The 17,820-nt window shown below is 41.5% G+C and overlaps 1 protein-coding gene across 1 annotated transcript in view; it reads right to left on the reverse strand.

Moving 5' to 3' along the window:
- LOC123745535 (hemocytin) overlaps positions 1 to 17,820 on the reverse strand; it is a 316,051-nt gene that overhangs the window by 172,417 nt on the left and 125,814 nt on the right. Inside the window, exons 34-40 of the mRNA XM_045726144.2 lie at positions 13,053 to 13,257; positions 11,121 to 11,199; positions 10,052 to 10,169; positions 9,732 to 9,849; positions 6,965 to 7,194; positions 6,122 to 6,271; positions 1,188 to 1,332 (exon numbers count right to left, since the gene is read on the reverse strand). Coding sequence (XP_045582100.2) covers positions 1,188 to 1,332; positions 6,122 to 6,271; positions 6,965 to 7,194; positions 9,732 to 9,849; positions 10,052 to 10,169; positions 11,121 to 11,199; positions 13,053 to 13,257 — 1,045 coding nt within the window. The remainder of the gene's footprint in view (positions 1 to 1,187; positions 1,333 to 6,121; positions 6,272 to 6,964; positions 7,195 to 9,731; positions 9,850 to 10,051; positions 10,170 to 11,120; positions 11,200 to 13,052; positions 13,258 to 17,820) is intronic.

Consider the following 17,820-nt stretch of genomic DNA (forward strand, 5'->3'; position numbering starts at 1 on the left):
ACAGCAAATCTACAGCACAAAAGTCATAATAAATCTTAACCTAAACAAATTTGGGGTGTTTAAATTTTTTTAAGTAGCAAGTTTTTATAATAATTATAATAATAATTATAATTATAGTACTTTATAAGTTTTGTTCAGTAGGGGTTTGAATTGGCTCACTGGAGGTGCAGAAATGCTATTCAGAAAAGTTTTAAAACTCTTTAATTATTTACTGGAATGAATTTCTGAGATATTTAAAAGAGTTTGGGACATGTGAAAGTTGTAAGAGACAGACCCGTGTGAAGTGTTTAACTCGGTATGTTTAACCCGAAAGTCCAGCAGGGCCAACTGAATGAGTCGGCATCGACCATCCATTCCATGAACCGGGGAATGAACCGAGACAGGCTGTTCGCCAGGATGTAGGACACTCCCCGGGTATGAACTGCCAGGAAAGCCAAACCCTGAGAACTCAGCAGACGAGTCACCCGAAGCGACTAGCCCCAAAGAGCCAAGGACCGCATTGTATCCCCTGGTTAAGGTAATGAACAACTGGAGCGCAGTCCGAATGGAGCCGGATTGTCAATCCGCGAGCAACACAAACCCCTTCAAAGCGACTGCCGCACCGTGCTGTGAGCCCGACAGAAGGATGGACCCCAGTGACCCTGGACGGCCAGATAAGCACTGGTCACAAAGCCCCAGCTGAGAGACAAGGCATCCGGGAACATATCGAGCGAGGGGCTCATGTAGGCGCCAAGCCCGGTGCAAATCAATTTGGATGAAGTTATTGAGGATTTAGCAACAGGGAGTCACGAACAGAGCCCTCCCAGAAAGTACAATTATTCTGAATTCCTGATTATTTGGAGCAATATGATTCTGATTTTTGGAGGTTGCAGTGTACATGTAAAATGTGTATTACTGGACGATAGTAACAAGGATGCTAAAGTGGAAGTTATGCATGATATGTTTGTAGAATCTTCTTTTACTATTGAGAATATTTTAAAATATTAAAATATTTACTGGATTTTATTATAAATTACTGTATTACCACAAAAAGTAACAGTAGCATCTTAAATGTAAATCATAATATAAATGACATTCATAGTAGTAAATAACATCCATCTTGCATGGTTTTAAAACCCATTTCTGTTAAAAATGGTTATTTAATTTTTTATTATGAACATAAAGAACATCATAGGTTATTAGCTTACCTTTGGTATCACAACCCTTAAGTTCTACCCTGAGAGATATGGCAGAATAGAAGTCTATGGGGACGATCCTCACATAGCGAGCATATACAGGTTCAGGGAACAAGTTTGTCACAGGAGTTGACCTGTCATTGTTGCCAGTGAATTGCTGTAGACCAGAAAATTTAAATAAACAAAATAATAATAATAATAATAATAATAATAATAATAATAATTTATTTAGGAAAAGTACATACATAGTTGCAGAGTTACAGTACAAACACATGTTTGATTTAAAGATAGAGGTACTTGTAGTACATACAATACCTAAAGCCACTAGTACGCAGAGCGTTTCGGGCAAGGATGAGGTGGGAAAAAACACTTAGACTAAAACTTAATAGTAATTGAGCTTAAAGTATAAATTGTGTTGAAAGAAAAAAAAATAATAAAAGATAAAAAAAGGGGGAACATAGTAGAAAATAGTCAATATACAAGTTGGTCAACAAACAGCATTTTTTTTTTTTTTAAATAGTAAGACATGGGTTGACATTTAGAAGTAAGGTAGGTTACAGGGAGTTAATTAGGTAGTACTTAGTTTCATCTTAAACTGATTGAGAGGGGTACAATCTTTGACATAATTGGGAAGGTCATTCCACATTCTGGGTCCCTTGATTTGTAGAGCATTCCTAGTTTGATTAAGTCTAACTCTTGGAATATCAAATAGGTATATCAAATATTCTTTATTCTTTATGCTCAATTAGTATTAAGTTCTAGATATTAATGTTTTTCCTGCCCGAAACGCATTGCGTAATAGTGGCTTTAGGCACTGTATGTACTAGCTCTATCTATATATCGATCCATTAATGTAACATCACTTGTATGTATGTACCTTTCCTGAATAAACATATTTATTTATTTATTTATTTATAGGTATTTGTTTCTGGTGTGGTGCCCATGAGTTCTGTTACAACCTTCTGGGAAGCATTGAAGGTTAGGATTGACATTACAATTCAGAGTTTTAAATATATAGAGTACACATGAGAGAATGTGCAGTGACTTAATATCTAACATATTCAGAGATTTGAGTAGGGGTACCGAGTGCTGTCTGGGGCCAGAGTTGGATATTGTTCTAATAGCAGCTTTGTGTTGGGTAATTAGAGGATGTAAATGATTTTGGGTAGTAGAACCCCAAGCACAAATACCATAGTTGAGATAAGGATAGACTGAGAGAATACTAGAGCGTCACCAGGGCAGGGCGTAATAATTAAGACCTTTAACCCTTAAATGGCGCATGGCTATATACCATTTGACACCCACAGGCGCATACACACAAAAAAAAAAAAAAAAAAAATCTTCCTAACCTGTTAATTTGTGTTCCCTGATCATGGGAAAAATAATAAAAAAATCGTAAGTGTCATATATTGCCCGCTATAAGGCGGGGAAGTCTGGCAAAAAACAGGCTCTGACTCAGCGTGCGTCCCAGGCAGTCTGTTGCTTGCCAGCTGTCAGGCCGGAGTTGCCACAAAGAGATAATTACCTAATTATTTCAATGTCTCCGATTGATTTTTCGTAGTTTTTTGCTGTAATATTATTCAATAGTGTATAGTGTGATATATTTATATAATAAAATGAGTGAATCATCGCTGTACTCAAAAATATGGTGTGCATATTGTTGATTCAATTATGTTCATCAAACAGTGAACAAATACTTTGTCGGTTATTACACTATATACACAGGTTATATATAAGTATCTGCATGTTTTGTTCACCATAACGAACCGCTAAGTTGGCATGCTGAGTGGCAGTGCCAGTGGCAGCCCGCCACTGGCTGCTACTTCCTCCCTCCCTCAAGTCACCTGACTCACCCACATTCTCCTCCCGCAATACTACTGTTTTTGTTTTTATTCATGAGCCAACAGGCAGTTACTAATCAGTGCATAAGCACCACCCTAGAACACCTTAAAGACGGAACTTACCTCCTGCCAATGAAGCTTGCGGGTCCAACAGAACTCTTGCCAAGCCCCCAAGGGCTCACTGGGCGAAAAAAAGGCTAAAAGGAAAATAAAAGAGGGCTGTGAACCAAATGGGACAAACCCAAAACCTCACACTACAGCTAATAAGCAGAGTACAGACTTGTACTCAAAAGAGGCAAGATTCATCAAAGAAAAGATTTCCGAGTTGCACAAGAGGTACCAAACCAATCCGCACAAAAGCACTGAGGAATTTAACGCTGCAAGATGGAAACATCTGGAAATAAGATGACTCCAAAGCATCTAATTTGACCTGGAAATGAGCCCGAGGGGAAGCAACTGAACGATCAAACTTAAACATGGAAGGAGGATAAGAAAAATTATTCCCCTTAAAGCACAACACTCTCTATAGAGAGGACCAAAATTCACTAAGGTCCAGGCCACCCTGGACACTCCTTGGGTTCTCTCTGAGCTCTGATAGCAGAGCCAAAATCCTCGCCCAAACATCTATGATAAAAAGTGCCTTCCCATGGAGAAGGTTTGGAGTGGACAGGGGGAGGGAGCAAAAGACCTGAAACCCTGGCAAGACATGAAAACTCAACTGCCTCCACCAGCGATATGGATGGGACTATTTTCAGAGAAAGGTGAGGCACACTCCCAGCCAGCTCCAAAAACTCTCAGACACTTTTAGAGCCAGAATTAGGGAAAGGACTGTGTGGGGGGGAGGGGGATAGACCAGAAGCTGGGCAAACTACACCAGCAGGAAAAGGAAGAGGAGGTGGAAACTTAGTCCAGATTGAGGTCAGCAAGACCTCTAATTCAAGGTCCCTAAATATCATAGGGCGGCCAACTCTGGAAGTTGTTGTGCCAATGAATAAGCCACAAATGCCTAACCCGATAAAACCTTGTTCGCAAAGCAGCAAAAATCTTTCAACTGCAAAACGGAATCAGTAAGATTGGAGCTCCAGTGACAACAAACCTCACAGGACTCTTGGTTGTAGGTGTCATTGACACAGCAGGCAGCATGGTGGGAGCAGAAAACTGATCATCACATATCAAGGACAATATACACCCTTCAAGCTCACGCTCAACAAGGGTAGGCTCCGTGGATCCATCCATGATGGACTACAACAGAGACCTGCAAGGGAAATTATTAGGGCCACAAGGTAGCTAATCAAGCAAAGACACTGGACACTGGGGCTATGTACCAGAAGAACAGTCACCAAATGCAGCCAAAACAACAAGGCTACAAAGAGTGATTATTGCACACTGTATGCACAAGCATGCAAACCCCAGTGCAACCAAGTACAATGAATAGAATGCCCCCAGCTAAGGGTCCAAACAGAGGGATCAAAGATTTGCAATTAGCCCAAGGCAAGGAAGGCTCTTCACCCCAGTGGCTAGGCCACTCAGGAGCAAACCACCAAACACACCAGCACTCGTTCTGTAAATGTAATTCGGTAATTACCAGAGAAGATAACTCTGTGCAAGGACAGCAGTAGCAGGCCCCCAGGGAAGAAAACCGTGGGCGCATGCAGCCTGATATGCAACAAGAGCCAAGCCCTACATAACAAGCTGGACATACATGAAGCATATGATAAAATAATGGAATAATACAAAAAGAATTGTTCAAGTAATAAGGTAGATAATAAGGTATCATCTACCACATCAGCACCAGGATTGAGATGGGAAGCAGGCTGATTGCTGGGCCTGGGCCATGTGGTGGTGGTAATTGGTAATAATGATTTTCAAGCTAGTTTGAGTGAATCCAAATCTCTGTGTGAATGATTTGAGACATTTGTTGGCAGTTTTGAGGCTTTGTTTCCTGCAAACCCTCCAGTTGTCAGTAAAGTTTTGCTGACTTTTTGGAGACTTTTTTTCCATTGAGGTGGTGAACTGTCACTCTCACCCTGTGCCTCTGAAAGGGGGAACCAGGTTCTGGCTTTGGTTCCCTGTAGGCCAAACAGAACTTGGGCCAAGTGATGAAACCTTTTACTATGAAGCAATCTCAGAAAGATAGCTACCAATACATCAAAACATCTAACCCACAATCTACATCAATATATTCCAATTTTAAATAAAATTGCACACTTTAACCACTGTGATGAGCTGCATCTATTATGACACTCTGGCTATGTGCCAAAAATATAGTGTTCCTAAAAACAGTATTTGTTCTTTGGGTATTGTTAATTAGCACCCATAAAGCACGAAAATCCAAGTACTGTACAAAGTCTCTATCTCTTGTAGTTTAGCCCTAGTTGCCCGGAGAAGTTGCATTTTTTGGGTAAAAATTAGATTGCTGCATGAGAATAACTTTGTTGACCTATTTTCAATGTTTCTCACTGTATTTATTTAGTTTTTTTGCTTCTAATAAGTTGTATCTATGTGTCAAAGATGGTGTTTATTATGTATAACTTTGTATATATGTATAAAATATACATATACACAAATATATGTGCATAAATATATGCACACCATGTATTTATTCATACTTATATATACTGTATGTATCATCATATATATAGGCTTATATAGAAGCCTAAATCTTATAATTGTACATAGCACACATTTTGCCTAAAATATATAATGGTAATCACTCACTTGCTGCTTGTTAAACCTTCAGTGGCTCATAGCATGGTTGCCCTACACATTCCTAAAGCCATGGCCTTGGGATTGTTTCATAGGACTAAGTAACCTAAAACACGTTACTAAGCCCATGAAAGGAAAGTGAGGGACTCGGATGTTTTTTCAAGATGGGCGCTGGTTGCTGGAAGTCTTTAGTAGTAAATGTGTGCCCCTTGTTTTCATGGATTTTTCAGTTCTTATGATAAACTAACATCATCATTTCTCGGCTAGCGCATTTTCGGGCAAATGAGTTTTCTCGGCTAGCGCAGCACAGTGGTTAGAGAATTAAAATTTATCACGTGTTAATCATATATATTAGGGTTTGAAAATTATTTAAATGGAACACTTTCTTTATCTACTGACCTTTGCAAATGATTCACCTTTCTCTTTAACATCTTCCCAAACTGCTCCTGTTTCTGAAACCTGGACAGCATAGGTCTCCACAAACTGCTCAAAGTACGGATGTCCTTGAGTTACCACACCTGTTACCTCTTTTACCTCCTTCAGGTCCACCTGTGTAAATTATTACAAAGACAGTATGAAAAACTAATTTATTTACATGCAAATAAGTACAGAGCATCTCTCTATAATCTAGTTCATAATCTAGTTAAATCTAATTCAATCACAAGATTAACTCTTCTTCATGCCTGTTCACTGCATACCAGCAGTGAAATTCTTCCTTGTTCTCACTCTACCCCACCATGAGAGTGAGAACAAGATTGGAACATGAAGATGCCAATGTCGCCGACACTGCCAAAAACGCCATGTCCACTACATCGAGTATTACCTGTATTAGAGACTAGAGGTGTTAAACATGCCAGAACTAGAAGATAGAAGATAAAAGGTGATATGATCACCACTTACAAAATAAAACCAGGAATCAACCAAATTGACAAAGGAATTCCTGAAACCAGCAACTTCAAGAACAAGAAGACACAAATTCAAGCTAAGGAAACAAAGATGCCAAAAAAATATTAGAAAATTTTCTTTTGCAAACAGAGTGGTATAGACAGTTGGAACAGGTTAAGTGAGAAGGTGGTGGAGGCCAAAACTGTCAGTAGTTTCAAAGTATTATACAACAAAGAGTACTGGGAAGACGGGACACCACAAGCATAGCTCTCATCCCGTAACTCCACTTATGTAATTACACACACACACATTGAGCATTACACACACATTGTACAAAAAAAAAATAAAGCATCCCACCTGTAGCCATTCATCTTTTGCTGCATTCTTATCAAACTCATCAATAGGTTGTGCAGTCCAGGCCCAGTCAGAGTGGAGGCGAGCTCCGTATGGCTTATCATCGGGGGTATTAAGAGAGGAGGCAGTAATCTGTTCATTGGTTATGTTGTAGTTCTCCATGCCCAGACCATCTTGGCATTCACATTGGCATAGCACTCGTACCTCATAGTCTTGGCAGTATTGTTGCCCAGCTGGAAGATTATGAAAGAAATATTTCTCATTAAAAAGAAAAGCATCAAGTATTACTTCAAAAAATGTAAAGCCAATTTATTCATTATCCTAATTTATCCCCTAAACATTGTGTGTAAATACTGTAGTGGATTTATAGAAAATATAAATACTATAGTGTACTGTATGAGCTCGACTATCCGGATTCCGCTAAACTGGATATCTGGGTCACCCAGACAAAATCGCATCCGGTTAATTTTCTGTCCATATCTGGATGAATGTCCATAGAATCCAGATTATCGGAGGTTTGTCCAGATACAAATAGACAGCCAGAGATTTAAATCAAGTCCACATAACTTTCTGCCAACTTCACCATACCCAGACAGAAATGCGGAAATCCAGGAGATTTTGATGGATACTACATATAGACAGTCATCGGGCTGTATCGTATTAATCCCATACAGCAGTGGCTCGAGGTGCGGGGTATGGGAGGTGTTGAGGTGGGTGGTTTCAAGGTAGGGGTGTCGGGAGAGTCAGGAGGGACTGTTTGGGGGTTGAGGGGCATGTGGAGGGACCTATGATCCTATGACCTATGATATTGTATATAATAACCAATGTTAGAACAATTTATCACAATAAAATACAAAAATATTATCTAATATTATAACAAATATAAATTTCTTAAGAACTACGTGCACAGGATGAAAACTGTAGTGTCCTAAAATTTTGAGATTTTTGTTATATAATTTTTTGCGAAGATTATGTCTGGTAGCTGCAGCAATCATTCTGGAGGTGTTACAAGGAAGAAGGTTGTGCTAACAATTAAGGACAAGTTACGTGTTATAGAACACTGCGGTATGGGCAGGAGCTTGTAAGCTGTACCTAGAGTACGAACTTGCGAAACCTGTCATTTACTTCCTTACTTATAGTATAGATACATTACTTTAAAACAGGGATGTAGAACCAATATTCATTGATAAACACTTCAAACACCTGAGTAACCACGTGGGGCTGGGACCATATTTTTTAATTGGCGAGACTCAACAATCAAAGTGCGTGCATTACATTTATTAAAACACAAGAAATGAGATAATACACTATCAAGGAATAATTTCTCATTCACCAGATTAACAACAGTATTCCAGTCACTCAGATATAATGGAGGTTCATAACGTCACGAGGTCACACCACACAACCTATGTGTGTGGAGTCTCGGACCTCTCTTCCCTTGTGGGGTGCAGTAACGCTACTCATGAAAACGCACAGGAAAAATTTACACATAATCATCCACATTTACTAATACTCAATTTAACATATTCTCAAACACTTGTTTCAGTTTAACATATTCTGCCACTCAAACAAGTGGCAGCCAGCCCGTCACTGGCTGCCACTCCCTCCCTCCCTCACCTCACTTGACTCGCCACCATTCTCCTCCCACCATACTGTTTTTGCTTTTATATACAGATGTTATATATAAGTATCTGCATGTTTTGTTTACCATAGCGAACAACTAAGCTGGTATAGTGAGTCCAGACAGTAAAAGGTGGTCACACAGTCAGCAGACGATATTACCTCCCCACCAAGATTACTCCTCCCACTACAGCGCTAATTATCACAACAATCCTGCTATTATCAGAATCCTGGTCATTTTTATCACAGTCAGGGGTCTTCTGTAATAATATCATCGATCAATAATAGCATAAACATGTATATTACGGCATTTTTAGGCGATGCTGTGGTCACAAGCTGAACAGCAGTGCTGTGAGCACATGCTGTGTGCATCAGGCTTGGTGGCTCACTCAACACTAAGCCCCTCACACCCGGGAATTTGGCCCACCATTTAAAAAAAAAATGGAGACTGTTTACAAGAGCCCTGATGAAGGTGAGGTGAACCCCGTGTATCTGCGGGCCGTTTAAATCTTGCGGAGTACTCCAATACATCATATGATGGGATGTGCAATTTATAGCAAGTCACTCAACCTATCATATGATGTGTTGTGCAACTTAAGGGTTAATCGAGGAAAAGCTCGTTAGTAGAGACAAATGCTCTGTGCGTGGCTCGCTCTTTACTCGAAATGCTCGTAGATAAAGCCGCTCATTAATCGAGGTGCCACTGTATTGTGTTCACTGATATCTGAACCTTATACATAGATTTTATTACCATCAGATTCATCTATGACACTTTCACCACAAAATAATTGCAGTTACTTATTTTAGTCATCCTTATTAAGTGGTGCTGTGGTCCTGACCTGGACAGCTGTGCTCCTGCTACATTCACCAACCTTGGTCACTCTTGCAGTACTGAGGCTCTCACAGACAGGAGGGAAGCAATCTTTAATTATTTATTTATTTATTTATGATGGTATCTATTTACTGTACTCCTGAGGAACAGGATGTGAGCCTCGTGTACCCACAGAAGTTTTGAATCATTCCATATACTGTACCTACAAGTTTTCTTGGTCAGTTCGCCACATGTCAACTAAGATATCTTGGTATGTACAGTGCAGGGGTTAAAGAATACAATTTTTTTTATTCATATTCAGTACAAAATAGAACTCACCATTGTTCCTGCACCTGACCCCCAACTTGTCACAAGTAACAATAGGCTCAACCCCTCCTCCTCGTACTGGTTGGCATTCAACATCAGTGATGTAATGATCTGGGCAGAGTGAGTAGGTCTGTAAATAAACAAGTTTTATCTTAATACAGAATTATCTTAATACTGAATTTATCTTAATACAGAATTATCTTAATACTGAATTTATCTTAATACAGAATAAAATATATCAAGTCATGCTTAGTGAGGAGTTGCAAGTAAAAGATCATCAATTAATATCTTTTCAGCAAGTACAGTATATTAGTTGCAATTCTCAAGTGTACCTTACGAATCTCCGACAAAGACTCAAACTCGCCATCAACATCAGGGAAGTGTTCATTGAACCATTGACTCCAACCCTCTTCATCACAGGTCATGGGTATTTCCTTAATCTCTGGTGGGCTGGAGAAACATATAATGTTATCTTACAGTAAACTTCTTTAAAACAGATGTCATTTTATTCCTCTGCTAATGGGATATAATGCAAATGTTCAGACACAAGTTTGTTGTCTTATTCATGAATGCATTGAAATTGGTAATGCTATATCTGCCATCTATTCCTGATGGTTCTTTTTATTCAGATGTTATCAAACTGTAACCTATCTTGCTGATCTTATGATATATAATATTGTATATGAACTATGTTCTAATACCTCCTTGCTCCTCAGGTGATCTGTACAATCTGTTTCCTCACCCTCTCAATAATGGCATATCCACATACCTATCCTAAGTCATCTATAATTATTAATAATTAATACATAATAATTCATTGTGTAGGGGGACAAGCAGCTAGCTTATGTATACAGTACATAGGCTTATATCTTGGTCTCCCCCCCCCCCCAAGGGTTGAATTACTGACCCTCCCCAGGATGCAACCCTACGACAAGCTGACTAACTCCTGGGTGCCAATTTACTGCTAGATGGACAGGAGCATGAGGTGACAGGAAACATGCCCAACCATTTCTGTTCCCTCGGGATTTAAACCCGGAATTTTTTATTGTGAGTCGAGAACAAACCCGACTTTGGGGTACCCAAACTTTGGAGTAACTTTGGGGTACTCAAAGGTAGCCAAACCCAGTGGGCCGAAACAAACAGAATTACCTCCAACCACAGGCCTAAGCCTCTTAGGCCCGTGGTTGAAACTACTGACCCTCCCCAGGATGCAACCTTACAATAAGCTGACTAACTTTTGAGTACCCATTTATTGTGCTGGCAAGTGAACAGGATCATTAAGTGATAGGAAACAAGCACAACCATTTTTGTCCCCTCTTAGAATTAAAACCCGGAATTCTCATTTGTGAGTCGAGAATGAACCTGACTGTACTACCGGGAACATTAAGAAGCCATACTTACATGGAAGGAGTTACAACTGCAGGTGGTGTAACAGGTGTTAATGGAGTGGTTGTGGACGAAATTTCCACTGTTGTAATACCTAGAAATACAACAAAAATTATTTAAAATATTTTCAAAACATTTTATTTAAAATTGCAGAAAGTGGCATTTCATTACATTCAATGCTGAGTTTCTGGAGGAGCTCCTTGGTGTCTCCCTAAAGCTAACCAAACATGGAGAAGAAAAACAAAGGATTTATCAGGGATGAGGAGAGATGTCAAGTACTTAGGAGAAGCAGAGGCACAAGGCCAGAAAACATGGCCAAAAACAACACAGAAATGACTGGGCCCAGGGACATTGACTAAATACTAGTCCAACCCAGAACATGTTAGAAAACACCACCACCGACACAGCATGTCTGTGAGCATCATGGTCATGAGAGTAGATCTCAGTCTGGCACGACCTAAAAATAATGCGGACAACCTGAGAAATGTGAGACTTGGAACAGGGGACCAAAGAAACAAGATTAACCAACAAAGCATCCACCGAATGCTGCAGCATGCTCTTTGTACAAGTGGCCAAACCCAGTGCACCACAATACAACCAAACAGAATACCTCCAACCACGGGCCTAAGATTCTTGAACTACCCAAGGTAAGGCAATCAACACAGAGGGCCATAACTCGAAAAGGCAAACATCTGAACACACCATTGTTCCCGATCTTTGTGAGACCAAAGTTGGAATATGCAGCAGTTGTATGGTGCCCATGTCTCAAAAAGCACAGACTGGAAAGGGTACAAAGGTATGCAACCAAATGCCTCCCAGAACTGAAAAAAAATGAGCTAGGTTATTTTCGAGGAGAGATAAGGAGGTGTTAAATATACCAAAGCTAGAGGTGTTAAATATACCAAAAACGAGGAGAGATTAGAGGCATTAAATATACCATAGTTAGAAGATAGAAGAAAAAGAGGTGATATCACTACATACAAAATAGTAACAGGTATCAACAAAGTTGACAAAGAAGAATTTTTGAAAATTGCAACTTCAAGAACAAGATGATATAGGCTTAAAGTAAGGAAGCAGAGCTACCAAAAAATATTAGAACGTTCACTTTTGCAAACACAGTGGTAGACAATTGGAACAAGTTAGAGTGTTAGAGTAAAGGAGAAGGTGGTGGAGGCCAAAACTGCCATCAGTTTCAAAGTGTTATATGACAAAGAGTGCTGGGAAGACGGGATACTAAAATCATAGCTCTCATCCTGAAACTACATTTGGGTAATTACACTTAATAGTTACCATAGAAGCACTCTATCAGTGAAGGGAAGTGCTAGCAAGTGCCTAGAAAAGAATACCCAGTAATTGTAAGTGCCTAGTAATTGCATCAACTTGAATGAAGCTAAATTATACTGGAATACAATGTTATGAAACCTAAATGCATAGAATGTGCATTCATTGTTTATAGCAATTTTAATGAAAACAGTTAAGGATTCTTTGTATTAGGCAAACCAGTAGTTCAACTGCTGGCAGGAGGCAAGCTTAAATACCAAGAATTGTAGTTAATACACGTTCAGTCCCACTGCATAACCATTCCCCGAGATTCTTGCTTTGCACTTAGATTTTTCTTCATAAGTTATTCACAGACTGTTCCTTGGAACTAATTTATACATATATTTTAGCTATATGTTTTAACTTAATCTTAAAGACATAATCAAAGAAAGAAGATGCTTGATAATATAAGGTTCTATGTCATCAAAATTAATGTTGACCAGACCACACACTAGAAGGTGAAGGGACGACGACGTTTCGGTTCGTCCTGGAACATTCTCAAGTCGATTGTGTCAAATCTCAAGTCAAAATTAATGTTGCAAAATGTTTTTGATAAATAGAATAAATGTGAAGCAATGTGTAGTCTGATATAAAATACAGAGGAAGTGGTGAAAAAGAGACACTAACTGCAGTCACACAGGAAGGCCACTTCATAGTCCCAGCAAGCTTCAGCTCCAGTTGCATCACTACGGCCCTGGCACACAAGTCCCTCATCCTCTTCCAATGTGCACCGGACACCTTCCTGCTCTGTGTGGGGACGGTGGGTCCCTACGCTCCTGCACATGATGCCTACCATTTGGCTACGTGCACACACGCCTTTGCCAGCTTTGCTCTGAAATGCCATTCAACTTAGCTTTAGTATTTCTCACTTATTCACTTGTTGCCATATCCAGTTTCAAGACATATATGGTAAATGGATCTTGTATAATTCTAATTCTGTCTGACAATCAGCATATATAATTTTAAGTATTGATAATTATAAAATAATAAAAAATAAAATCAGTCACACTGTAGTGACTTTCTCAAATTTGTTCTGTACTTCTAATATAGAAGTTATTATGTTGAACTAAAATTTTGCTACACAGTACCTATTAATAATCTTACCCTATCTGTTATATTAAGGACCTACCTGAAATGCTATTCATGTTAGAGGCTTTGCAAGAATGTAAGAACAATGTTACAGTATATACTCTCACAAACTCAATATACCTTCTTGTATATAAATAAATAAATAAATAAATAAATAAAATAAAATAAAATGGCTTCAATGGAATGAAATCCAGAGGGATTTCCCCTAAGCATAAGTTTATTATGACCTGCTTGCAATAGGGAATGTGATATAACTTTATGAATGTTCCTTATTGTTGTTGTTATTTTGAGGTCTTAATTTCAAATACTTTTTCAGTATAATAAAATATGTTACATTTGTTGTTGCAGTGGAAGCCGCTTGGCACAACCAGTGTTGAACGTTATGAAATGCCTCTTTCTGGATGAGCCCCAGTGGCTCCCTGAAGCTATCTTGCTGACATTGCTCCCAACTACTAGGTTATATGATTTGTGGAGTTCTGTTTGGCCTACTGGGGACCAGGGCCAGAGCATGGCCACCCACCCCATCACAGAGGTGCAGAAAGCAAGTGACATTCTGCCACCCCCCCTCAGGAAACCATCTAGAAAGTTGATAAAGCATTACAGACCACTTCTGGGTTCAAAAGAACCAAAGCCTTGAAAACTAGCAAACAGTTTCCCAAAATAATGTAAACAAACAACTGAATTTCTTTAAACTAGCTTGAACTCATTAGTACCAAACCATTGCCATCAAGGGGAGGGGGGAGAGGCTGCAGAGCCCCAGCCCTCCCTAAAACTCCCAAGTCAGTTCTGGAACAGATGTGACAACCTACAACCACCAACCAATGATCTTGGTAGAAAGGGAAGGAGTCAGAGAGCCACTGGGGCTTTCTGAAGCAGTGAGAATAAGTGAGGACATGGTTCAGAGACCAAAATGACTCAGAAGGCATGGGACCATTGCAGTGTTGAAAAAAAGTTCAAGAAAACTTGTGGAATGGTGCTGAAGCTATATCAACACTTGAATGCAAGTATTAGCAGCTCTACCAATGTCAAAGAACATTAATGATGTACCGAGCGGCCAGGACCCTGTTCGACCCCCAAAAGCCCAGTGTCCAAATGTCGGCCCAGGACATATTACCAAAAAACCAGCGTTGAATGTAATGAAACGCCATTTTCTGGTTGAGTCCCAGAGGCTTCCCGGAGCTATCCAGGCTGATATGCAAATGTCAGACTTTGGCATCAGTCATGTGTATGGAGTTCTGTGGGCCTACCTGGGACTACAAGCCAGAACCTGTCCCCCTCTCTCACAGAGGCACGAGGAGCAATGGCCTATATAAACCTCCATGTGGTTGTAAGCATTCTATGTCTGCCATCAATTGGGTTAGGAACCCAGAAAGGTAGGCATCCCAAAACAAACCCCTATTCTGGTGAAAATTGCTACAAAAAACTGAACAAGTGGATAGAACTCCCCAAACAGAAACAAGCAAACGAGTATGATGTCACACGTCGCCACGCCGCTGTCTACGCAGCTCCCCCCTCCCTGGGAGGGGGAAGGGGGAGCCCCAGATTCCCGCACCGGTTATCCACCTCTCAGTTCTGAGGCTGGACATCAAAACACGCAAAAACTGCCGACCGGAGGGAGGGAGAGATGCTGGGGAGACTCTGGGACTCACCCAGAAAATGGCATTTCATTACATTTAATGCTGGTTTTCTGGGGGAAGCCTTGTCGGTTCCCCGGAGCTACCTACCCAAAGATGAAAACAAAAGGGACCTAACCCGGGAGGTGGAAGTCGCACACACCCCAATGCGAAACGGAGACAAAACTACAACTGCCAACCCAAAGCGTGACCCCGGACACGGCAGCCCTGGCATGCCAAGCACGGCGAAGTGCCGCAACCGAACAACACACGATGCACCCCCGACCAGACCAACCAAGTATCAACAACCCAAAAACCCCTCCGAAAAGCAGCTGCGCCAGTCTTCACCAGAAAAGAAGGAGACGGCTGCAAGCGAACAAACCTATCAGAAGAATCAAAAGAACCAAAACCCATGCGCCGGAGGAGGGCATGAAGCACCCTACCCGACCCCCAGAGGCCAACGCCCACAAGAAAAGAGCCTTGAAAAAATTATCCAGAATTGAAGGGACCACAACAAACCGAAGAGAAGAGAAGACCGCCCACAATCCAAAAACCAGGACGGCTCAAGTGGCGCAAGAGCAGGCCGGAGGTGAACCAAGCAAGAGGTGGCTGGCGAAGCGGTGCAGAGGTAACTCCAAAACCGAAGCGACCCAGAATGGCTCCACCAGCACTGCACAAGACAATGCGACAGTATGTGGCAAGATGATGGCCCCAAATCTCCACAAGAGAAGGGCAAGACCATGCCAACAAAATGCAGCAAACCTAAGAAGGGACAGAAAGAAAAAGAAAGGACCACCAAAAAACCCCACACCGCCGCCAAGAAGAAGCACACAGGTGGGACACCATCAATGAAGCCACCTGACCAACAGATGGTGAGAGACTCGAGTCAGAACCGAACCAGCCACGCCATGGACCAATCAAGCCTAGGAAGAGGCGGAGCCGCAGGAAGATCTTGGGTGCAATCACCGAGCAAGCAGAGGCGGAAACCCAAGCCGGCAAGGAAGGAGATGGAACGTCTGCCGTACAGAAAACTTCCCAACGCCAGCAAGCTCGCCAGGAGATTGGAGACTCTATGGTTCTGATGTGTGTCTTTACAGAAGGGACACCACAAGACCTTGAAAATGCCAACTGGCAGGGGAAGCCAGGAAACCAGGAACCCAAACCCAGCAAGCCAGGCAAGAACCAAACACAGGAGTGGTGCATCAGCAGGGAACTGAACATGGCCAAAACCCAACCTAGCAGTAGGAGCCAAAAGGCACATACAAAACACACAACACTGTGTAGGATAAAATGAGAAAAACAGAAAAATGCAAGAAAAAGACTAGAACAGCCCCAGCACCAGCGGCTAGAGACAAGAGTGTAGAAGGAAGATGAGGAAGGCAGGCAGCAAACGGGAACAAAAGGGTCATGACCAACAACACACACAGCTGCTGGTCATGTCCCAACAAGTCATGCCAACAACACACAGAGTTGTCGGTCATGTCCCAACACAACAAGACTAAACTGGAAAAGGTTCAAAGGTTTGTCACCAGACTAGTACCCGAACTGAGGGGTATGAGCTATGAGGAGACTACGGGAATTAAACCTCACATCACTGGAAGACAGAAGAGTTAGAGGGGACACGATCACCACATACAAGAGTCTCAGAGAAATTGAAAGGGTAGATAAAGACAGACTATTTAACACAAGGAGCACACGTACTAGGGAACCACAGGTAGAAATTGAGTGCCCAAATGAGCCATAGATATGATAGAGCCCAGTAGGCTCAGGAACCTGTACAATAGGTTACTAACAGTTGAGAGACGGGACCAAAGAGCCAGAGCTCAACCCCCGCAAGCTCAACTAGATAAATACAACTATGTAAGTACAGAGGCCATGTAGATGTCAGGCGAGTGACAGTTGAGAGGCGGGACTAAAGAGCCAAAGCTCAACCCACGCAAGCACAACTAGGTGAGGACAACTAGGTGAGTACAGATAATCCAATGTATATGGAAGGGCTCAGCCAGGCACTGCAAGATGGGCAAGGAATGAGTGACCAACACCATGAAAAATGGGGCCGTGACCCACCGTGTAACAAATAACACAGATGAACAAGGAAGCCCCCAGGAAGAAGCACACAAGGGCCAAACAAAACGCCACAACCAATCCCCAAAATGCATCCCCAGTATCAAAACTGAAGCAAAATATCACCTCATAACATCCTGACACAGTAACATTTACCTCCATTATACCTCGTAACATGGCGGAGGTGGGGCCCCGTAATTGACTCAAACATGGGTTGGACACGTATATGAGTGGGACTGTATGGGTATAAATAGGAGCTGCCACATATGGCCCAATAGGCCACCTGCAATCACCTTTATTCTTATATTCGTATCCAAAAACCACAAACCAGTGCCTGGCCGAAAGAGACGCCAGACCACATAAACTCACCTGCAGAACATAGACACAAACGTGTCACGACACAACGTAGCCGAGAAGATTCTGGGAGCACTGCCAGTGGAATAAGGCCACAGAGCCGCACATGCAAAAGAGTAGGGTAGAGGCGAATACGGTGCCCCACACCCATATGCAGGGAAAACCCGGCATCCTCCCTATAGTGGCAATCCAGAACACCCCCAGTATCTACGAGGTACGGACTGGAGAGATAAGAGGAGCGAGAGGCGAAGCACCTGAGAGAAAAAGGACGCAGA

Source organism: Procambarus clarkii, chromosome 71, assembly GCF_040958095.1.
Source record: "Procambarus clarkii isolate CNS0578487 chromosome 71, FALCON_Pclarkii_2.0, whole genome shotgun sequence".
Classification (NCBI taxonomy): Eukaryota; Metazoa; Arthropoda; class Malacostraca; order Decapoda; family Cambaridae; genus Procambarus; species Procambarus clarkii.